The sequence below is a fragment of the Marmota flaviventris genome, chromosome 2 (assembly GCF_047511675.1).
Source record: "Marmota flaviventris isolate mMarFla1 chromosome 2, mMarFla1.hap1, whole genome shotgun sequence".
Classification (NCBI taxonomy): Eukaryota; Metazoa; Chordata; class Mammalia; order Rodentia; family Sciuridae; genus Marmota; species Marmota flaviventris.
In genome coordinates this window covers 176,384,760-176,408,178 of record NC_092499.1, presented here as the reverse complement: position 1 = coordinate 176,408,178, position 23,419 = coordinate 176,384,760, and the positions used below count along the sequence as shown (strand labels likewise).

At 43.5% G+C, this 23,419-nt stretch overlaps 1 protein-coding gene and 1 pseudogene across 1 annotated transcript; both read right to left on the bottom strand.

Annotated features, from left to right (window-relative positions):
• Positions 1–548: 548 nt before the first annotated feature.
• Positions 549–22,129, bottom strand: LOC114108422 (signal-regulatory protein beta-1-like). Its single transcript, XM_027956046.3, has 6 exons — positions 22,002–22,129; positions 18,021–18,377; positions 7,036–7,350; positions 2,587–2,904; positions 1,937–2,036; positions 549–871 (listed from the first exon to the last, which is right to left on the bottom strand). Exons 1-6 carry the CDS (start codon positions 22,075–22,077, stop codon positions 856–858), a joined length of 1,182 nt encoding a protein of 393 aa, XP_027811847.2. The 5' UTR covers positions 22,078–22,129; the 3' UTR covers positions 549–855.
• On the bottom strand, positions 9,027–9,206 carry LOC114081079 (U2 spliceosomal RNA; annotated as a pseudogene).
• Positions 22,130–23,419: the final 1,290 nt, after the last annotated feature.

Below are 23,419 nucleotides of genomic sequence, written 5' to 3'. Positions count from 1 at the left end.
GTTACACCCGAAAGAAACTTTGTGTCCAAATGGGAACCCTTCCAGCTACATGTTTCATCTGGTTTCAAGGTATGACATACCTGGGGCATCCTCTAAACCCTTTTTGAGGTTTGATTTAGGGAATGATGAACTATCTAAAGTTTTTGAATAAATGCTTTGAAAAGACCGCTCTGCTGTAATGGATGGATGGAAGGCTCCAGGGCACCCCTGTGAGGAGGCCATTGGAATGGTCCAGGTAAGCACTGAGTAGGGTCTGAGAGATCATGCAAATGAACAGGAAGGAACTTGGACTCGGGTTTGAAGCTGGATGTCTTGGTTCTACCACTTGTTATTTGAGTAACAGCCTGTAGATGTGCATTTGGAGAGTTTTCAGGTTTTGCTAATTTAAAAAAATGCTATTATGTATATATTTGTACACAGTTCCTGGTGCACAGGTGCAAGAGTTTCTTCTACACCCAAGATTGGAAATGCCAGGTTATAGGGTATGTGAATGTTCAGTGCAACAACATTTTCCAAAATGTTTTCAAAAGTAGCTATGCCCATATTTATGTGCCTACAAATATTGTAAGAAAGACTCAATTGCTTCTTTAGTTTGCTATTTGAACAGGGACAAAATGGCACCTCAGTGTGGCTTTGCCAAGGTGTTTCCTGTTTACTAAGGGGCTGCCAGAGTTTCATGGTAGCACTTGGGTCCCCAAAGGGCTAGGAAGGGCCAGTAGAACTGCAGGTGTGTGTTTCCATCTTGGTTTCTTGGTCAGAGTCATAGACTTTGAGGCCAGAATCTCCACAGAAACTTCCTTCCTGAGGAGGGTATGAGAAGCCACCTCTCACTGCCGACCTTCCTGGTCCAGGTTCTCACCTTCTCTGGGGCCTGCAGGAGACAGGGAGGAAGGAGAGCTAGAGAGGGGCAGATGTCAGCAGGCTGACAAGGCAGAAGCCAATGTGGCAGCTGCAGGCATCCCACAGTCCTCCTGAACAAGACAGAAGGGAACTAAGGTCCTATGTCCCTGAGGTGGCCTGTCCTGGCAGTGCCTGTGACCTGAAGAGGAACCAGGAAGCTGAGGAGGACCCTTGTTCTTCTCATCTCCACACCAACACACTCTCTCTCTCCCTCTCCCTCCCCCCTCCCCCTCTGTCTCTCTCTCTCTCTCTCTCACACACACACACACACACACACACACATACACACACATACAGTACTGGAGATTGAACCCAGGTGTGCTTATTGTTAGGTGCAGGGCAGGCTGAACTTTGTTATCTGCAGGATAGCCCACACACTCAAACCCCCCTCTGTCTGGTCCTTTATCACCTGTTTGTGTCAACCCCCCCACTCAAGGCCGAACATTTAACCCTCCTTGTACCGACAAGGCAGCTTGCAGACCCAGAGACCTCATTAGATTTAGGCTATAAAAACTCCCTCCTACCGGGCCCCTCTCTCTTGCTCGTGCGCTCTCTCTCTCTCTCTCTCTCTCTCCCTCTCTCCATCTCTCCTCTTCTCTTTCTTCCCCCCCTTTTTTTCTTTCTCTCTCTCTTTCTCCTCTTTTGTACTACTGCAATAAAGCTCTCTTGGTCGCACTTATTACCGAGCTACATCGGCCCTTCTCTCTTATTTATTTATTTATTTATTTAAATTTTGAGACAAGTTCTTGCTAAGTTGCTCAGGCTGGCCTCAAACTTGGAATCCTCCTGCCTCAGCTTCCTGAGCAGAGTAGCTGACATTACAGGCATGAGCCACTGCACCTGACTCTCTTCCAGTCCAGACCAGAGCACATGTGAGAGACAGAGAGGAAGGTTGAGGGACTGGGGCACAGCTACCAGGGTCCTCCAGATTCAATACCCCTTCAAGGTAGAGGACGTCAGGGAGGACCTGGTGGCTTTCTTCTCTAGCTGAGGTCCCTCCCTGACATCACATTCTTTATCTTGGGTCCCACTTTACCTGGAAGAGAGGCTCCTCCTGAGAGCATAGATGGCACAAAGTGCCATCAGAGGAAACAACTTCCAGCCAAGGAGAAGAATGTAGCTGTATACGGTGGCACCTGATGACAGAAGGACATCAGGAAGATCAGGGTGAGCCTGGATCCTCTACCATTGCTCAACCCCCAGACAGGCTCAGCCCTGCCCTGACCCAGGTACCAAGACTACACCTTGGTCTTGGAGGGAGTCACCTCACCTCTCTAAGCCTCAGTTTCCTCATCTTTAAAGTGGGCATTGGAACATATACTTGAGAAGTCTTTGTACAGAGTGACAACACCCACACAAAGGACCTAGTAGGTGCTCAGTAATTGTTGAAGCTGAATGGCTTTTGGGTGGGAACTGAGGAAGGAGGTTTCACGTGAGCTTGCCCACCTGGTCACATGGGTGGGTGGTCAGCTTGCAGCTGTGAAAACAGCACTTCTGCTCTTTGGTACCAAAGGCATCACCTTCTGAAGAGGATACTGTGATTGCCTTCACATATTACAGATGAAGAGTTCCAGAAAGGTGAAGTGACTTCCCCAAGGTCACTCACACACAGTGAGTAGAGCAGGGTCAGTTTCTCAACCAGCCTGTGTGGCCGTAGGTCTGTGCGGTGAGTCCGCTCCCACTTACCCAACTTCAGTTGCAGGCCTCCAGACTCACTCAGGTGCATGCTCTTTTGGACCAGCACCTGGTCATTGTGCCACACCTGGCAGGTGAACAGCCTTGGGTTCTCCAACTCTGAAGCATTGACCAGGATGTGCCTGTCTTGGCTGAATGTGCTGTCTGGGTTCTCGGTGGGGGCAGAGGCCGCGCAGATCTTGAAGCACCCGTTCCTCTCCAGCCAGGTGATTCGCATGTCTTCAGGGTAAAACCTTTGCACACGGCAGGTGAGAAGGGCCACCTGGAGTTCTGGGATGTAGTGTGCTGAGGTGTACACTGTGGGGACAACTGAAACAATAGCCTTCTTTTACTTTCTTTCTTTGTGCAAAAAGGCCCAAGGAGCATCTGTCCCTTGCTAGGCCTTGTGCTCAGTTCTTGGAATATAACAGTAAACCAGGAAGGCATGTCCCTGCCTCCCGGAGTGCCCACTCTGGTGGGGAGGAAGCAATCATGGGATTCCCACAGGGGTTCCTACAGTAGGGCCACCTCACCTGGTCTGGAGGTAGACAGACTAGGGCAGGTTTCTGGAGGAAATGATCTTTGGGCAGAAATAGGAAAGATAACATACTTGGAGTTAACTATATGCACAGATTGTATTTTCTAAAAAATGGTGACAGCAAGGCCCACATGGTCTTCCAAAATTTTACCTCTCCTCATCAGAGATGGAGTCTGTTTCTCCTCTCCCTGGAATCAGAGTGGGACTTTGTGACAGTCTGATGAGCAGAATGTGGCAGAGATGGCCCGTGGGACGTCTAAGGCTGGGTCATCAGATTGACATGGCTTTCACCTGGCTCAGGCACCATCTTTCTTGGGATACACCCTTCGTACCCAGCACCCAGCCATAAGGAAGCCCAAACCAGCCCATGTGGAAAGACGATGAGGAAAGGCCTGTGTCAAGGAGAACCCAGGCCCCAAGCCTGCAGCCAGCACCAAGGCCAGGCCCCAGCCTTTGCCCAAGGCCCAGGCATCATGGAGCAGAGACCAGCCACCACTGCTCCACTTCCAGAATTTCTGACCCCGAGAATCTGTGAGTGTAATGATGTGGAGGATTTGAAATAAATTGGGAGTACTGGAATAACTTGGATAAAAATAATTTGAGTTTAATCATCTATAGGAGGCGAAGTGGGCCTCACCAGGCTGAGGTTGGTGAGGAGCTAAGAAAAGTGCAGACCCCTGGGAAAAGGACCTATGCAGGGTGATTTCCTTTACCTCCACTCCTTATTTGTGCAGTTTGATTCAACACAACAGCCTGGTAGCTGGAGTATTAGGCCAAAGGAGCTGGGGAAGTTCAGGAAGAAGGGATCTGGGAGAGAGGGGGTTGGGGAAGGGCATCTCAGACAGAGGAAGGGCATGGACAGAGGCCCTGTGGTGAAGCTTAGCAGGTTCCAAAGCTTTAAGATACAAGACCAAAGTGAGAGAGAGGGAGTATGGGTGAGGTGAGGCCAAATTCCCAGTCCATTCTAGTAGCTGTGCTTATGAGTGCCACCCCTGAAGGCTCTGAAAGGCATTCTAAGGAGTAGAGACCCTGATGGTTTTCATTAAATTGCTTTCCAAATCCTGAGCCCCATAGGACTCTTTTTGTAAACTGATGGCCTGAGAGTAAACATCAAGGCCTTTCCTCTCTGACCTCCTTTGTTTCTGAATTTTCTTCCTCATACTTCACAAAAGAAAGGCCTTTGTCCCACACGTCCCGAACCTAGCTATGGTGCATTGCCCTCAGCTTGAAGACTTTGGGACCCAGGATAAAAGGACAGTTCACCAACCTGCTGGCAGGAAGCCCGTCCTGGCCACAGCATCACGGACCTCCCACCGCCTCACCAAACTGCGCTCCCAATCACATCTCTAAAGGCTCTTTTAATAATTATTTATAAAACCTGTCAGACTTTTAGATTGTTTTAGTCAATCGTGTAACTAACTCAACGTGAAAGAATTTTTTGAACACTGAGAGCCTTATGGTAGCAAGAAATTTTTAAAAAAATTTCAGTCTTGTTGGAGTCCTCTGTATTTTCGTGGTTCTCTTTGATAATAAGTCTGTATGATATTGTGGTCAATAAAAAGAACTTTCCAATATGGAATTAGAATAAAGACACAAATTTAGGGAGAGAAAGGAGTGCTGTACAATTTCTTATTATCAAAGAAGACTTTATGTTTCAATGGATGATAGTGGAAGTATGATATTATTTTTCCATTAAATATTTTCAGATGGATGTAACTTCTCAGGGATTATGTTGTATGCAATCATTTAAGCTTATGATGAATAATTTTAGGTGTCAACTTTAAAATACATGATAAACTACATAGCCCTCCATAAGTATTTTTGGGTATATGAGCAAAAATGCTTGGTAAGCATCCCAGTAGATTTTTTTTTTCCCCTTAAGAGCAATGGTGAGCCACTGTAGGGTTTTAAGCAGAGGAGGGACATGGTCTGGTTTTCTTTAGAAAAATGGCTTTGGCTGCTGGAGGGTTAGTGTATGAACTGCAGAAGGCACGTGGGTACAAGAGATTAATTAGGAGGCTATTGCAATTGCCAAGTAAGAGATAATGTCGGCTTGAACTTGGGTATTAATTCAGATAGTGGAAGTAGACAGAAATGTATGGGCTCAAAAGACTTTTTTTTTTTGGTACCAGGAATTGAAACCAGGGGCACTTAACCACTGAGCCACATCCCTGGCCTGTTTAAATTTTTATTTGGAGATGGGGGTCTCATTAAATTATGTAGGGCCTTGCTAAATTGCAGAGGCTGGCTTTGAACTGGTGATCCTCCTGCCTCAGCCTCTTGAGTTGCTGGGATTTTAGAGGAGATTTAAGGGGGAATAATAGAATTTAGTGAAGGATTGGGCAAGGAGGCTTCTCTGGGCTGGGGAGCCGGTTCATGGAGAGTGTGCTCCCTTCATCCACAGAGGAGGCAGAGGAACTGTGTGACAGAGACAGTGGGGAGAAAGGATCATGCCCATCTCTAGGCTGACCATGACTGAACGGTTTCTCTGGGGGGAGGTAGAGCCGGAAGCAGAGTTCCTCAGTTGGCCACAGCGGTGATTCTTACGGGAGGGAAGGGACTCTGAAGTGTGCTTACTGAAAAGTCATGTGACCTTGGGCAAGAATTTAGCTTTTCCAGGCCTCGGTTTCCTCATCTGCAGGAACCAGGACGAAGAGCCATAGAGTTTCTTTGGGGTGTTCAAGGTGGAGAGTAGAATTTAAAACTTTGATCTTTTGGTTAAGCAGGCAGACTCCTATTTTGGGATGCAGGCATTTGAGTCATAAAGAGCTGAACTCTGTCTATTGGGATACCAGAGATTGTCTCCATGGGGAGGGAGGGTGCTGTGGAGATCATGGTGCTGGTAATGGGAGATCTTTGGTTTTCAACGGCTCGATTTGGAAAGAAGAAAAACTCGGTCACTGGACCCCTGGGAGGAATTTCACCACCTGCAGGAGGTAAGTGGGACCTCGCCATGCTGAGGTTGCTGAGGCGCTAAGGAGAGAGCAGACCCTGGGGGAAAGGCCCCTTGCAGGCCAGGGCATGGACTTGAGTAGCAGTTGGAGAAATTTCTTTTACTTGCCTACTTATTCTGCAGTTTGATTCAACACAACAGCCTGGGCTTTGCTCCTGGGGAATGAACAAGAGGCTTTCCCTTCATAAAGGCAGAACAAGAAGGGGAGGCGCAGCCTGCACTGCTCCTGCCTGCCCAGGGTGGGGTGGAGTGGCAGGTTGAAGAAGCATATTTCAAAAGCAGGACCTGGACAATGTTGTTAGGAGTTCAAGTGGGAGAAACATCCTTGCTGAGGCTTAGAAGCCCTGAGCAATCTGGTCCCCACTCCCTTTCCTTTTCCACACACCTGTCTTTTCACTAGGTCCCAGTTACCCTGATCTTCTTTCTGTTCCTCAAACATGTCTTAACTCTTCACCACTGCCGCACCACAGGGCCTTTGCATGTGCTGTTTCCTCTTCCTAGAACACTCTACTTTGCTTGGATGATTCCTTTTCCTCTTTCATATCTTGACTCAAACGTCACTTCTTCCAAAAGACATTTCTCCAATAAACCAGACTTCTCCTGTTATATCAATGCAGCAATCTGTTCTTTCTCCTCAGAGCACATGTTCCGTATAATCGTTTGGGACTTGGCGGATGGAATTCATGAGACAGAACGAGGTCTGTTCTGCTTGCCATGGAATCCCCAGCATCTAGAATAATGCCATCCCCAAAGCAGATGCTTAGTCAACACATTGGATGAATGAATGAATTTCCACCTCCCAAAGACACTAGGAAGCTCTGATGTGGGAGGGGGATAGATACATCAAGAACCTCACGCTCAGCTCCCTCGAGGTTCCCTGGAGAATGAATGGGAGGATGCAGGGAAGAGCTCCGACTGGGGAGCGCATGGCCACCACCAAAGGTCGGCCCAGGAGGTGGGGGGGTCTTACCTTGGAGGAATTGCGAGATGTTCACGTGCCTTCTGTGGGGGCTCTGCAACTCACTGTGGGCCACTTGGCAGGTGACGTGGGAGTAGAGTGAGGAGAAGGTCAGGGACACCAGAGTGGTGCTGACAATGGCGTAGGAGGGCTCCTCTCCAGGCTGGAAGACCAGGGTGTGGAAGGCCGGCAGCTCCCTGCCGTCTTTGAACCATTGCAGGTCGATGTGTTTGGGAAAGAAGCCCCTTGAGATGCAGGTGAGATTCAGGACTTGGCCGGGGCTGGCCCTGCTGGAGGGGCCAGAGATCTCTGGAGGGGAGGGTTCAGCTTGGATCAGGGCAAAGGAGGAGGAAAGAGAGAGGTGAAGATGGCGAGTTGCACTTTAGCACCACGGCCACCCTCAGGGTTCACCTTGCCTGAACCCCCACTCCAGCCTCTCTCTCATCTTCAGTTCCCTCCTCTTCGTGAGTCTTATTATCGCTTCATTATAAACCAGCTCAAGGGCCTAACTTTGCTTCCCAACTCTTCCAGTCCATGCTTGGGGTCTTAAATTCCAGATGTGACCATGGACATCATTTCCTTGTTCTCCTCCCTCCCTGTGTCAACAAACCGTATTGTTAAAAAGTTATAGAAGTCATGGCATGAAAAACAGTGAACTCTTAATTTCCTATCCTTGTCAAAATTATAGACCAAATGCTTTTAACTATTTTAGCTGATTGAGTGTTTCTTTCTGTTTTAAACAACATCTTTACACTGTCATTTCTCATTTTTTCAATTTTATATAATATTGTGGAAGAAGATAATTTAACTCTCTGCCATCTCCCTCCAAGGACCACCTGCACTTCACCCCCCTGCATCCTCCTATCTCAGACACGTCATGACTTTTTGTTTTATCAGTATTCAGCATTTAGATTATTATGACCAAGGAGCATCGCCTGCAGCAGGGCCATGTAATACATTAGCATTACGTTTCTTGGGCAGCCTTTTGTTTTCCCAGGAATTTTTAATGGCCTCATTATTTTTATTTGCTTAGTTTCTATGAACGTATAATAAATTCATTCCTGATTTTTTTTTCCAAATGGTTATAATTCCTCCTACTAAGGAATTGCTGAGTGTTCAAATGGACTTCAGCTTAGGGTAAATCTAGACCGGGGAGTGCACAAACATTTTTTCAAAGGGGTATACAGGCTTGGATTAAAAAAAATCTTTTCATGTTGATAAATCGTAAACACAAAAAAATTAGAAAGCACTCATCATGGGACTTCAATGATTATCAACAAATAGAGATCTTGTTTCATCTATATTTTTCCTACCATCTACTAGTTTATCTATTTTAACTGTATATCCTGAATGCATACAACATAATGGCTTGGCGTATGTATGCATAATAAAACGATCTTATTACAGTCAAGATAATTTATTTATTGTCTTAGTCACATTTTTGTATGTGGTAAAGTTACCTAAAATCTATTGTCTTAGTAAATATTCTGTATATAACTTATTATTAACTATGCCTCTGGCTGAGCACTAGATCTCTAGACTTACCTATTTTATATAAATAAAATTTTGTTACTTTGACTTTCATTTTACCCACTGCCTTTTGCTGGTAACCACCATTGTACTCTCTGTTTCTATGTATTTGAGTCATTTTTTTTTTAGATTCCTCATATAAGGACAACAAATGAAAAATAGAGCTGCCATGATCTAGCAACTCCTGTTCTAGGTATATGCCCACAGGAAATGAAAGCATCCCCTCCTAAACTTTTCTGCACCCCATGTTCATGGCAACATTATTCACAAGAGCCAAGACATGAAAACGACGTATGGGTTTGCAAACGGATGAGTGGAGAAGGAAATTGTGGTATAGGAGTCTGCACAGTGGAAGATTATTCAGCCTTAAAAGAGGAGATCTTTCCATTTGCTGCAGCGTGGGTGAATTTTAGAGGGCATTATGCTAGTTAAGGCAGCTAGACACTGGGCTGTTTTATTTCTTGAATGTCCCCAAGAGGCACCCCATTCCTGGGAGGCACTGTAATACCAGTATGATGTGGAGTGGATGCAGCAAGTTGCCAGTCCATCTCCCTGCTCCCCAAATCCACTTACCACATTGTCCTTGGAAAGAGGACGTTTTAGATATTAAACTGATAAAACTCAGACTCTTAGCCAAAAGGGCAGGAAGTGATGACATTGGGTTATGTTAAAACAAATGCCAGGCTCTCTTGTTTCATTCCTAACTAGGAATAAAATGTTTGTCTGAGTTAAGAATTCTTTTTAAACAAGCAAAACACCATGATGATAATTAAGATTCAAAAACAATACCTCCATATCATCTGATATTCGTCAGCATTCAGATTTTTCTGCTTGTCCCATAAATATAATTTTATAGTTGGTTTGTTTGAATTAGGATCCAAGCAAGAGCCATATGTTATATTCAGTTGATGTCTCTTAAGCCTTTTTTATTCTAAAAGAGTTCTCTTCCTCTTTTTATCGTTTGCCTTTACTTGTAGAAAAAAACCAGGTCAGGGCTGGGGTTGTGGCTCAGTGGCAGAGTGCTTGCCTTGCATGTGTGAGGCACTGGGTTCAATCCTCAGCATCACATAAAAATAAATAAATAAATATTTTTAAAAAAGCAAACCAGGTCAACATCCCTACCGAATTCTATACCACATTCCTTACTGTTTCCTATGGTTTTTCAACAGGAGTGAGCACCCAATGCTGACTGTGGTAGTGGGCTTGATAATAACACACCCTTTGTTTTCTGAGGACACTCTTCTCTTACTGGAATTTCTTGAATTCAAGTTCTAGCCTCAGGGTCTGGTTCTCAATGAACCCAAGCTAAACTCTGTTGTTGTTTTTCTTCTTCTTCTTTTTTTTTGGGGGGGTGGGGTATCAAGGATTGAACCCAGGGGCACTCAACCACTGAGCCATATCCCCAGCCTCACTTCTTTTTTAATTTTGAGACAGAGTCTCCCTAAGTTGCATAGATCCCCTCTAGGTTGCTGAGGCTGGCCTCCAGCTTACAATCCTCCTGCCTCAGCCTCCAGAGTCTCTGGGATTATAGATGTTCACCACTTTGCTCAGGTAAACCCTTTTACAAAATCCCTTGAAATCGTTTATCTTTGTCTGGTTAAGTCATGCATGGGCCCTTCTGAACCCACGCAGTGCTCAGCTGTGTCGCTGAACTCTGATTTATTTAGTAGCAGCTCAGGTTTTGCTCTTATAAATAGTGTGATGAAAAGCCTAAAGTGTAAATCATCTTGAATTTATGTGAGCAGATCTCCGGATAAATTTCCAGAAGTGGAATTGTTGAGTTATAGGGTCATATGTATTAGGTGAGATGTATATGTAATATGTGTATGCTATGTGTATATGTAATATGTGATTTTGCTATATATTGCAAATTCACCTCTTATTGGGTTATATGATTTTGCCTTCCTACCAGCAAAATGTGGAATACGTGTTTCTCTGTAGCTTCCCCTGCAGAATATGCCGTTAAACTTTTTGATTTTTGGCCAAGCTGATAGGGGAGAAACCATGTCCCTATGTTGTTTTAATTTGCATTTCTTTTTATACAGGGATAGCTGAACATACTTTTATATGTATCTAATTTATATGTATCTAATTTTCTATAACTTATCTTTTCATATTTATCAGCTAGGATTCTATAAATTTGCTTGTCTTCTAAAATTTTAGAAGCTCTCTGTATGTCAGGGATGATTCTTTTACTGCAAGTTGCAAAATATTATATGCACACATTCATACACAAGTTTCTGTTTGTATAATATGATGGGAATTACCATTCCCCCCTCTTTTTGTAAAAACAAAAAATTTGAATTATAGTTAGACAGGTTTCCCCTCACTTCCAGGTTATAAAAGAATTCACATATGTTTTCTCCTAGCACTTGCAATTTCATATTTTACATTTAAATCTCTGATCCATTGGGGACTTATTTTAGTGTATGGTGGGAGGTACTGGATACATTTCTGGATTTTCTCTTCTGTTCCATTGGTCCATGTACTAACGCTGCAACTGACCCAGCACCATCCTTGAAGACCCTCCTCGTTCCACTGAATTGACATACATCTTCCTCGCAGAAATCAATGGACCATACATTCGTGTGGATCTATTTCTGGAATCTCTATTGTCTATCTTAATGTCAGTCTCATGCTGTACGGTTACTACAGCTTTATAATATTTTGTGTTCATGAGGGATAGGGACCATAGTTTTCTTTGCCTATGCCTTGATCTGGTTGGTATGAGAGTGATGCTGGCCTCACAGATTGATTGGGAAGCAATACTTTGTTTTCAATTTTATGGAAAAATATGGGCAGAATTACTTAGAAGTTTTTTTTCTTAAATGTTCAGTAGAATTCCTCAGTGAGCCTGGATTATTGTTTGTGGGAGGATGCATAAACTATAAATTCAATTTGTTGAGTAGATACACTAATAATCAGGCTGAGAGAGCCTTTGGTAATCTGTATTTTTTAAAGAATTTGTCCATTTTTTCTAAGTTCTCGAGTTTATTGATAGAGATTTTCACGAAGTTCCCTCATCAAACTTGTAACATTTGTGGAGTCTGTACCTGGGCCATCTCTCTCACTGTTGATATTGGTAATTTGTATCTTCTTTCATTTTTCCTGATTTTGTGGCTGTTGGTTTATTGATTTTATTAATTTTCTGAAAGAATTAGCTTTTGGCTTCATCAGTTTGCTCTATATTTTTCCATTTTTTATTTCTGATTTTTTTCTGTGTTCTTTATTATTTCCTTTCTTCTGCTTATTTTGCATTTCACTCTTCCCCCTCTCCCCTGCCCAAGTTTAAGGATCACTGAATTGAAACTTTTTTCCTGCCCAATTATAGAAATTAAGGACTATAACTTTTCCTCTAAGTACTGTTTTGGCTGTGTTCCACATATTTGTATCTTGTGCTTTTATTTTTTTCTATTTTTAAATTGATTTGTGCCTGTGTTTTAAGGTAATATTTTTTTGCAAGCAATGTTTAAAATACTTTCTAATTTTCCTTTTGATTTCTTCTTTGATGGTATATTATTCAGAACTGTTAGTTTTCAAATGTTAACTTTCCAGAGACCTTTTCACTTTTGTAATTTAATTCCACTGTAATAAAATACACACACACACACACACACATACACACACACTTTGTATGACTTGACTCATTTTTAAATTTACTGAAACTTATCAATGAGCCAGAATTCAATCTAGCCTTTGCACTTGAAAAGAATCTGTATTACTCTCTTTTGGAATGGAAAGTTTTATAAACATTTGCTAATTTAAGTTGATGTATATTGTTGTTTAATTCTTCTACATCCTTATTGATTTCCTGACTATCTGCTTTACCAAAAAAATTTTTTGGAGTGGGGGTACCAGGGGTTCAATTCCAGGGCACTTGGCCACTGAGCCACATCCCCAGACCTTTTTTGTATTTTATTTAGAGACAGGGTCTCACTGAGTTGCCTAGTGCCTCGCTTTTCCTGAGGCTGGTTTTGAACTTGCAACCTCCTGCCTCAGCTTCTAGAGCTGCTGGGATTACAGGTGTGTACCTCTGTGCCCTGCTCTGCTGTATCAATTTTTGAAAGAGGGGTATTGAAACCTCAGATGTAATTTTAGACTTGTTGATCCTGTAAGTTTTGGTGCTATGTATTTTGAAGCTCTATTATTAGAGGCATAAATATTAGAAATGGTATTTTTGTGTGTGTGTAATTGCTCACTTTATCATTATGAAACAACCTTCTTGAATCTTGGTAAATTATTTATGCTAGATCTACTTTGAGATCAATGTAGGCATTCAGATTTAAAAAAATTATTGTTAATGTGGCATATATTTTTTTCATTCTATTATTTTATTTATTTAGTTTGGGGTACTAGGGATTGAACTCAGGGGCACTCTACCACTGGGCCGCATCCCCAGCCCTATATTTTATTTTATTTAGACACAGGGTCTTACTGAGTTGCTTAGCACCTTGCCTTTGATGAAGTTAGCTTTGAACTTGTAATCCTCTTGCCTCGGCTTCCCGAGCTACTGGGATTACAGGTGTGCCAAAATATACCCAGCTCATCCTTTCATTTTTAAATCTAGTTGTGCTATAGTTTTAAAGGGATTTATTTTTTATTTTTTTGCAGGAAATGTGTAATGGGCCCTATTTTAAAAAATATCATCTGAAAATCTCTTCATTAAGGTGACTAAATAACATCTGTCTAAGGTTTTTCTTTTTTACTTTTGTATTTTGCAGTCCAGAAGACTGAACCCAGGACCTCACGCAAGCTGGACAAGTGCTATAACCCCAGCCCTCTCTGGCTAGGCTGAAATATACCATCTTTTGTTTGTTCTCTGGCTCCTGTACTGTACTTCATTTTCTCCACTGTACTTCATTTTCTGACTGTCTTTGTTTTTAATATTCCTTTTATCTCATTTGTTAAATTTATTAGCTATTATTCTTTGTTGTGTTTTTTTTTTGTTTGTTTGTATTAAGATTTCTGGTGTACATTATTACCTCTTCCCTGTCCATCAAGGGATAGGATGCCACTTCATTTAGAACTTATAAGAGCACATACCTACTTCTCTTTTTCTAGTCTTTGTGTTATTTTGTCACACATTTTACTTCCACATATGTTATAAGCCCCCAGATGTTATGTTTTCTTTGAACAACTATGTTTCAAATAAGTTAAATTAATAAAAAATTCTTTATATTTATTATTACCACCTCTGAAGCTCTCTTTAAATTAGATTATTATTATTTTTTTCTGAGATGGGAAAAGCACATCACTATATTGAAGTTGCTCAGGCTGGCCTTGCACTCATGGGTGCAAGTGATCCTCCTGCCTTGGCCTCCCTAGTAGCTGGGGCTACAGGTGTTGCCCCCCTGCATCAGATTCTGATGCTCTTCATTACTTTGTATAGATCCATATTTCCATCTGGTAATATTTTACTTCTGCTTAAAGGATTTCTTTTAACCTTTCTTAGAGTGCAGGTCTGTCAATCATGAATTATCCCAGCTTTTGCATGTCTGATCAAGTCTTTAACTTCATTTCTAACATCATGGTGAGATACATGTCACATTTATCATCTTGACCACATTTTAGTGGCCAGTGGTGTGCAGTGCAATCCTGTGACTTTGCGCCCATCACTATCATTCATCTCTGGAACTCTTTCATCTAGCAAAACTGAAAAGAAAACTTAGAATACTTCAGAAATTTGAATGCCATCTGTGCACTGATTTGTACTCCTTAGAGGAAAATTTAACTTCACTTTTCCATCTTTTTTTTTTTTTTTTGGTGATGGTGAGGGAATGGGAATTGAACTTGAGGGTGCTCTAACACTGAGCAACATTCTCAGCCCTTTTAAAAAGTTTTATTTTGAGACAGGGCCTCACTAAGTTGCCAAGGCTGGCCTTGAAGATGTGACCCTCTGCCTCACCCTCCTGTGTCACTGAGATTACAGGTGTGTGCGCCTGTGTCCAGCTCAATATGGATTTTTTTCGTATTCTCCTTGCACCTACCGCATCAGCTTCTTGAACATACAGAATAACTCATGGTCACTTTAATGTCCTTGTAGACTAGTTCTACCATTTGTCTTTTCTCACTAGGTTTCAAATGATCTTTCTCATTTGAAATCATATTCTTGTGCCATTTTCATGCCTGATAATTTTTTTAATGGATGCTAGACATTGTGGATTTGACTTCATTGGGTATTGAGTATTTTGCCTTTCTATAAATAGGTTTGAGCTCGCTTTGGGACATGGTTAAATTACATGGGAGACAGTTTATTTTTCTGTCTCACATGAAAGTGTTGCGAGGCAGAAGCACAGTGTCATCTGGTCTAGCTCTGATGGTTCTCCTTTTACTGAGACAGAGTGCTTCTCTGTGTTCTAACAGGTGGTCCATGAATTATGAGGTTTCTCATTCAGATTCGTGGCAACAGACACCATTCTTGGCCTGAATGAGGTCCTCAAACATTTTGCCCCTAGCTTTGGGTAGTTTCCTCATGAGAACATCCTTTTCAGTCTTTTGCTGAGTTCTCAAGGGGACCTTTCACAGGTCTCTGACGTCCTTTCTCTGTGCAGCTAGCTGCTTTTTGGAGATCCAGTCACCCTTTGGCCTCTGAGAACTTCTAGATCCTTCAAGGAGAGCTCCGGGTTCTACCTGAGGTCACCCTTCCTGCATTGTGGCCTTTAAGCTTTCTCAGGGAGTACCCTGGGGACAGTCCCAGTGTTCATCATATGAATTTCCCTTCTAATGGGATCACTGTCTGTTGCCTGATGTCCAATGTCATGTCTATGATTTTTTTCCAAGAGTTTGCTCAGACTTTAGTGGGAGAGTGAAACCGGCCTCTGTTGCTGTTTAGGCAGAGATCACCCCTCAGCATTTTGTTATTGTATATGTTCTCACCTCTTCCCTGGCATCTTCGAATTGGATTTTGTTGGTATATATAAAGGTCATTAATTTCTGTTTGTTGATTTTATAATTTTCTACATTGCTACATTATCTTGTTTGTAATAGCTTAGTGTTGATTCAATTCAGTTTTCCAGAAACCACATCATCTGTAAAGAGAATTTGCTCACTTTCTTTATCATTCTATATTGGTTGCTTTCTCTTTCTAAAGACATTGGCCAATAATTCAACACAGTGTTAAACAATTTTAGAAATGGTGGGTATGACTTTGAAGACTATTTGAATGCTCTAGCAGGTCTACCTCTTTGAATCCTCCTGTCTGGAAGGGCCCAGGGGCCATCCCTGTGCCTCTTGAATGGTGGGCAGCTTGGGGTCTCCAATTCTCTGTTCCTAGTTCTCTTCATTATTTTTGCTTTGTTTAACCCCCATTTTTCAAAAAGGATGCATAAAATGCAATCCTTTGTGATCTTGCAAACTCTGTAAATTGGCTGGGTGTAAATTTGAGGTTGGAAATATTTTTCCCTGAGGCTTTGGAAGGCAAAGGCAGTAGCCCTTGTCTTTGGGTACCCAATGCTGCCCTTAGCCATCTGCTCCTGATCTCATCCTCGACACTTTCTTATAATGTGGATTTTAATTTCCAATTCCTGAAACTGATAAGACCTTTTCTTAGTCCTTGAATGCTATCTATATTCTCTTTGTTTTATCCATGGCCTTAAGGTTCTGAGAACATAAAAATTAAAAAGTTCTGTTGGAATATATGTTTCTATGATTCCTTTAAATTATTCCACTCATTTAAAAAAATATCATAATTATCAATTTACCAACATAAACAAGGCCAAGTGAGCTAAGTGCTCTGCTTCCAGGCCTTTGTGGATACCGTTTTGAGCCTCATGAGCTTTATCTTCAGCCATGATTGAATTAGCCAGGCCCAAATTTAAGAATTCAAGAATTTAAGAAATATAGGGATATATAATCTACATCAAAATATGCAATCCTTATTGAATAGACACTTCTCAGAAGAGGATATACAATCAATCAACTAATATATGAAAAAATGTTCAACATGCCTAACAATTAGAGAAATGCAAATCAAAACCACTCTAATATTTCATCTCACTCCAGTCAGAATGGCAGCTATTAAGAACACAAACAACAATAAGTGTTGGCGAGAATATGGGGAAAAAGGCACACTCATACATTGCTGGTGGGACTGCAAATTGGAAAGCAGTATGGAGATTCATTGGAAAACTTGGAATGGAACACCATTTAACCCAGCTATCCCACTCCTCAGTCTCTACCCAAAGGACTTAAAAACAGCATACTACAGGGACACAGCCATATCAATATTTATAGCAGCACAATTCACAATAGCTAAACTGTGGAAGCAACCTAGATGCCCTTCAAAAGATGAATAAAGAAAATGTGGTATGTATACACACACAATGGAATATCACTCAGCAATAAAAGAGAATAAATCATGGCATTTTCAGGTAAAAGAATGGAGTTGGAGAACATAATGTTAAGTGAAGTTAGCCAATCCCAAAAAACCAAATGCTGAATGTTTTCTCTGATATAAAGATGCTGACTCATAATGGGAGTGGGGGGGGGTGAGCATGAGAGGAATAGACAAACTCTAGATAGGGCAAAGGGGAGGGAGGGAAAGGGAGGGGAAAAGGGGGTAGGAAATATGGTGGAATGAGATGAACATAATTATTCTAAATACATGTATGAAGACATGAATGGTGTAACTATGTTGTGTACAACCATAGATATGAATTGAAATACATTCTGCTGTCATATGTAACAAATTAGAATAAATTAAAAAAAATAAATATGATGCAACTGTTATCTCCCATCATCTGAGGCGTATACTTGTTATAGCACCATTTAACAAATAGGGAAAAAGATGTTAAGTTTTACACTGACTGATGAGTAAGTAGCAGGCACTCCAAAATATTTCTGAATGTTGTTAAATGAAAAGCCAACATGTTTTCTTTGTTGTGTTGTTGTTGTTTTTTGAAAAATACTTGAATATGAAAAAAATGCAATCCTTATAATTTTCAATCTCAGTAATTCTAATATTTATATCATATGGGAATCTATGGTTTGATGCTTTAAAGATAATATTCTAAAGTTTAATTGGTTGTAATATCCTGAATACTAATCATATGTACTAATTAATGTGCAGCAGGAACTCTCCTGAGTATTTTATATTCATAAATACATTGACATTTATAATCCTTACAACAAATCTTCTAGATGGATACTATTATTATCCCTATCCTACCTATCCTACAGATGAGGCATAGAGAATTGAAGAATCTCATTTCAGTTTGTAAATGGCAGAGCTAAAAGTGGAACCCGGGGTACCTGGCCCTGGAGCCTGTACTTTAGTGCAACCTATTCATGAGCCTTTAGGAGTGGCAAGATTCAGAAGGTCAAGACTACAGCTCCGTCACCGGGACCCTCCACTGTCCTCCTCATCTGTCCCTAGTCTTGACACAAGAGCTAACAAAGGGGGCTGAGCTCCTGGGGCTTGTGACTTGTCTAGGAACAACTTATCTAGGGCTCTAGGGATCTGGACTTACTACGCACAAGTATCAGGGTGCCTGGTCCAGACTTAACTTCCACGTTGCCATCGCTTATTGTCCTGAGCATCAAGCAGTAGTAGGTGCCAGCGTCTGCGAGGGTGAGGTTGCTGATGCGGATGGAAAAGTCCGTGTTGTTTGTCTTTGTGACGTCTGACATACTTTTTATCCGAGGGAAGTGGCCTTCTTTGAAACTGTAGATCAACTGCCGGTCCCGTTCAGTGCCCTTGAACCACTTAATGGATCCCACGGGGAGCAGGGAGGTCACAATGCACCGCAGAGAGGCTGATTGTCCTTCTGCTATGGACACCGACTTCACAGGTTGAATCACCTGTGGCTCCTCCTCACCTGTCATTCCTACAAGGAAACACAACTCGGTCACTCTTTTTTATTTATTTATTTTTGTGGTGTTGGGGATTAGAACCTAGGTCCTTGTGCATGCAAGGCAAGCACTCTACCAACTGAGCTATATTACAACTTAGTTTCAAGCGCCCTGTCTTGGCCCATCCCGGGTTGAGGCTGGGTGCTTGGGTCCAGACTGCAATTGAAGTCCCATTAATTCCTTCTTCGCACATCATGCATTAGCATCTAGGATGGGAAAATGGCTGAACTGGATGCCAGGAGCTTCGCAAAGAACAGACAGGAAGAGAGTCCTTGTGAAGGATTCAGACAGGAAAGTCACAGGGAAGAAACAAATCTTTGAAAAATTGTTCAGTAACCATAGTAAACCAGTGAAATGTACATTTAACCCAAAAGCACAATGCTAAAGGCTATAGCAGACTAGCTGGAAGGGTTACAAAAAAAAATTTAGGCAAGACTCAGCATATGAAACACGAGGGCACGTTTTCCAGCTGCAATAAAAGAGACAGGTTGATACCAAGGCCCACAGAACGGTCAATGACACCGAGAGAGAGACTAAAATTGGGTATAGGAAACTATGCAGATTTCTTGTGCAATCAAGCGGATATTGTACTCCCTTGGCAGAAAACTCTTGATAAGAAAACAAATATAACTTTAAAAATGTGATATCCTCCAGGAAGTGGGATGGCTATAGAGACTTGTATCAATGACTTGTCTATTTCTTCCCTGTTTGGATTATTTGACAAGCTTGTAATAAAAATAAAATAAAACATTTCTCCCTTCTAAAAGCATACACTATTTTTAGAATGTTAGTTTGGTAGAAATGAAAATGATTGTCAGCTTTCAATGTTGCTAACAGTGTCGTGGAATGGTATCATGAATCAGGCTACTGCCACTGCAGGAAGCCACCCGTGAAATACACGAGGATCTTCTCTCGGCATGGAAGCCAGAGAGAGAGAGAGGCCTGGCATTGGGAACTCTCCGTGCCTCTCCCACAGCAATAGATTCCCCAATGCAAGTGACCTTTCCCTCCACTTGGCTAGGAAGGTTCCTCCTAGTAGCTCCAGAGGTGGGTGTAACCTCTTAGGAACTGAAGAGCCTATCTTGAACCTTTTTTGGAGAAGAACATTCTTTGGAAGGCCTTTGATGCCTCCCAGGATAAATAAAGCAGATGTGGGCTCCATTTTGCCAGAAGCTCCATCAGTTGGATCAGCTTGCCCGTCTTGCCCGTGCTTTTGAAACTAATTTCTGTGTTCGTGGCATTTTCTGCATTTCATTTCCTCTTAGCTTTTATTTCTCAGCCAACCCCTTCCACCGAGGGGAACCCCATTTGCCACCCTACGGCAGGCAGTAATATAAATGGACACACAAAGGAATATAAATGGATGACAGCGGTGCAGGCCTGTCATCCCAGCAGCTCGGGAGGCTGAGGAGGAGGATCCCAAGTTCAAAGCCAACCTCAGCAACTTAACAAGTCCCTAAGAAACTTAGCAAGACCCTGTCGCTAAATAAAAAGTAAAAAGGGTTGGGGATGTGGCTCAGTGGTAGAGGGCCTCTGCGTTCAATCCCTACCTAGTACTGGAAGAAAAAGAAATCAGCAAGGACATCAACAACAACATCAAAACCAAAATAGAAAGAAAAGAAACTAATAGTTAAAATGACGTGGCTGAAGTGTATGTTGGTATTGATGATGATGTAGATATATGTATCTTGGCATGGAAAAAGATCTCCAATTTGTCTTTGAGTGAAAGAGCAATAAAACATTGAGTGTAATCCTGTTTCTTTTTGAGTTCAACACATGTGGAAGCAACATAGTAAAGAGGTTAAACAAAAGGCTTGTGGGCCCCCTTGGATCCATTAGAATGCCTCCTCTTTTGCTTACTTGATGTTTGACCTTGAAAAAAATTACTTAGCCTTCCTGAGCTGTAGATTTTCATCTATGCCACATAAACACTGTGGGAAGTGAGACTTTCCTTGTAGTTTTATTGTTAGATTGAAACCCGAAAGCCTTTGAGAAATACTCAAGACTCATAGGAGGACTTTTGCAAGAAGGTTGCTATGGTTTGAGCATTCCTCCCCCCTCCCCGCCAATTCGTGTTGGAAGATGAATTCCTGAGTGCATCAGTGTTAGAGGTCAGGCCTCCTGGGAGGTGTCTGGGTTGTGAAGGTACAGCTCTCATGAATGCGTTAATTTCTTTCATAAGGTGAGTGAGTTCTCTCATGGAACTGGGTTAATTACAGCAAAACTCGGTTGTTTTAAAGCCAGTCCATCCCTCATGTTCTGTGTCTTCTGCATGCTCCACTTGCCTTTCCACCATGAGTTGAAGCCAGATGAAGCCCTCACCATTGTGGCAGCTTGATCCTTGAGCTTCCCAGCTTCTAGAACTGGGAGCCAAAATAAACTTCTTTATAAATTACCCAGTCTCTGGTATTCCGTTATAGTAACAGAAAACCAACTAAGACAAAGGGCCTCTCCCCATTGACCTGGAGTCCAGAGGATGAGGGCCTGGCCTGGGCATCAGGTTGATCTGGTCTCAAGGTGGGGCTTCAGGTCTGGAAATTCTGGGAGGCCCATTCCCTCCATCTTCTTCCAGTTTCTTCTATGGAGCACAATAGATTATTCCTATCTCCCATCACTACTGTGAATTTAAACAAAGACTCAGATTGCCAAGGACACACAGAGAGTGTCCTTTCATGGTTAGAACCATTTTTGAGATATTCTTTTGTATTTACTAAATCCTGGAAGGATATAGCAGCCAGAACTTACATAGATACTTCCGTGTGCTACATCTTACTCTAAACACTCAATTATAATTAACTAGTTTAATTTTTACTACAACCCTATTAGCAAGACATTATTATTTATCACCATCTCACAGACAAGAAAACACAGGCACAGAGAAGTTTAGTAACTTGCCCAGAATCAAACAGCCTCCAAGTGATGAAATATGAAGTTGAGCCTTGGCAGGTTGGTTTTGAAAAATATCTGTGCTTTTAGCCACTTCAAATGGCCTCTCACCTGAGATGCTGATAATCATGGGAGGAGGAGGGCTGCCTCTCCTGCCTGCCCGAGTCAGCTGTGGGGAGAAGGGAGGGGACAGGCAGGAGAAAGGCTCATATCAATAATGTCGTTGTAAGATGCTGGGATTCTGGGAGACATGGTCTAAAAAGCACCAATTTCCAATTTTTTTCTAACAGTCCACATTCCATGTATAGTCCTGAAATTTTCCCTCTCTCTCCATCTAGCCATCTACATCCTTCAGAACCAAGACAGCACCCCGCAAGCCCTGGGTGCCATGGCCTTCAGCAGGACCAAGAAGTCAGCTGCCACCCCCCTCCCTCCTCCCTTGGAAGGGCACCGGGTCCTGCCCATCAAGCACATGGGGGTCATGAAGCCTTTAGAGGGGGTCAGGAGTGCAGGAGAGGAGGGGCTGGGACCCCCTGCCATTGAGGGAGGCCTGGGCGGGACGGTTGCTGTCTGGATCTGGGTGGGAAAGGAAAGGATCCCTCCAATCAACGAGGATCTGGAGGGCTGGCGGAGGGAAGTGTCTCAAAGAGAAAGGGGCAGCAGGGAAAGAGGCCCTGGAACAGAGGTCCATCTGCCCCGTGGCCAGTGCTCACCTGAGAGTCCCAGCAGCAGAGGCAGCAGCAGGGGCACCAGAGGCAGGTGGGGCTGCGAGGCAGAGGTGGGCATCATCTGCTCCTAGAGCCTCCTGTCCGAGGAGGTTCCAGACTCCCTGCTCCTTGGAAAGAGGCAGTATCTGTCTTCGGTGAAATAAGAGGAAGTACCGGAGGGAAGGGCTGTGGGATCCTGGCACTTCCTGCTGGTGGACTGAAATGGGAACTAGGCACGAGCTCAGAAGTGACTGATGTCAGAGTCCCCAGGCGCTTGCAGGGGCCCCAGGGGACTCCTCTAGCACCCAGGCTCTGTTCCTGGACCCCTCAATTTCTACTTGAGGGGCACCCATGGCCATTCCTCATGAGGGACCCTGGAGGCAGTCTGGCCTGGTGGAGGGCGTGTGTGGTCTGTGTGACAGGCTCCCCCTGGGCACAGGTGAGCTGCAGAGCTGGGGTCAGGAGGAGGGCTCCTGGGCATGGGGCCTCCAGGAGCCAGGCCCTCCTTCTCTTCTCTCCAGAGGTGCCAGGGTCAAAGAGCTCGTGTCTGACGGGGGCTGTGTTTGGGCAGAGTCCCCTTTTAGAGGAAGTGGCTTTGGGTGAGGTGTATGGAATTAGACCTTGGGAGTAGGAGGGAGGTTTCTGTTCTGGAAGAGCGGGGGTGGCGCCTGAGCCTCGGCCTGCTTGCGCTGCAGGAGAGCTCATGCCCAGAATCAGCTGCGGGTGGCGAGGAGGGTGCCTTTCCTGGCCATCTAGGTCTGAAGCCAGCTCTGGGGAGAAGGAGTGGAGGGGCCAGAAAACATCATCCCAAGAACGGACTTCCTCTTTCAGTGTACTTTTGAGCAGCAGCAGGCATACAAGAGTGTGCCCGGAGCCGCAGCCTAGTGCCAGACATAGCCTCCTGTGACTCAGTTTCCCCACTGCTCCCAAGCCCCGCCTCCTTCGCAGTGGCTGACCCTAGGCTGGGATGGGAAGGGGCAGGACCACAGGGCCGGAGGGAGGATCTGATTGCTCTTCGGCAGACACTGGTGTTTTCACCGTGGGCAGGTCATCTCCATGCCTGGTGTCCTACTTGGCATCTACAAAACAAACTCACCCGTCATGTCCCTCTCACGCCTTCCTGGGTCCCTATCTCAGCGTGTGACACCTGCTGCACCTCCCTCTCCACAGTCACCCCTGGCACGGACAGCCTCATCCACTTTCCCTGTGTCAGCCATCTGCTTACCCTGGGGTGGTCCTGCTAAAGGAGAAGTTTGATCATGTCACACTTTCAGTGGCTTCATGTCACTCTCTTTTGGTGGCTTCCCATTACTCTGAAACCCTTCTCTCGTCCGCACAGATTTGGCCCCCGATCCTTTGCCAGCTGCACTCCAGCCTTCACTTATGTTTGGGCTCAGCTCCACTGACCTCTCTGCGGGCACTTG

Bases quoted from the DNA above. Each gene is read 5' to 3' on its own strand.
- LOC114108422 (XM_027956046.3), bottom strand. From the start codon at position 22,077: ATGATGCCCACCTCTGCCTCGCAGCCCCACCTGCCTCTGGTGCCCCTG. The intron at 7,351-18,020 runs GTAAGTCCAGAT...CCCTGATCCAAG, and splicing joins CACCCTGATACTTGTGCGTA to CTGAACCCTCCCCTCCAGAG. The intron at 2,905-7,035 runs GTAAGACCCCCC...CTATTGTTTCAG, and splicing joins CATCTCGCAATTCCTCCAAG to TTGTCCCCACAGTGTACACC.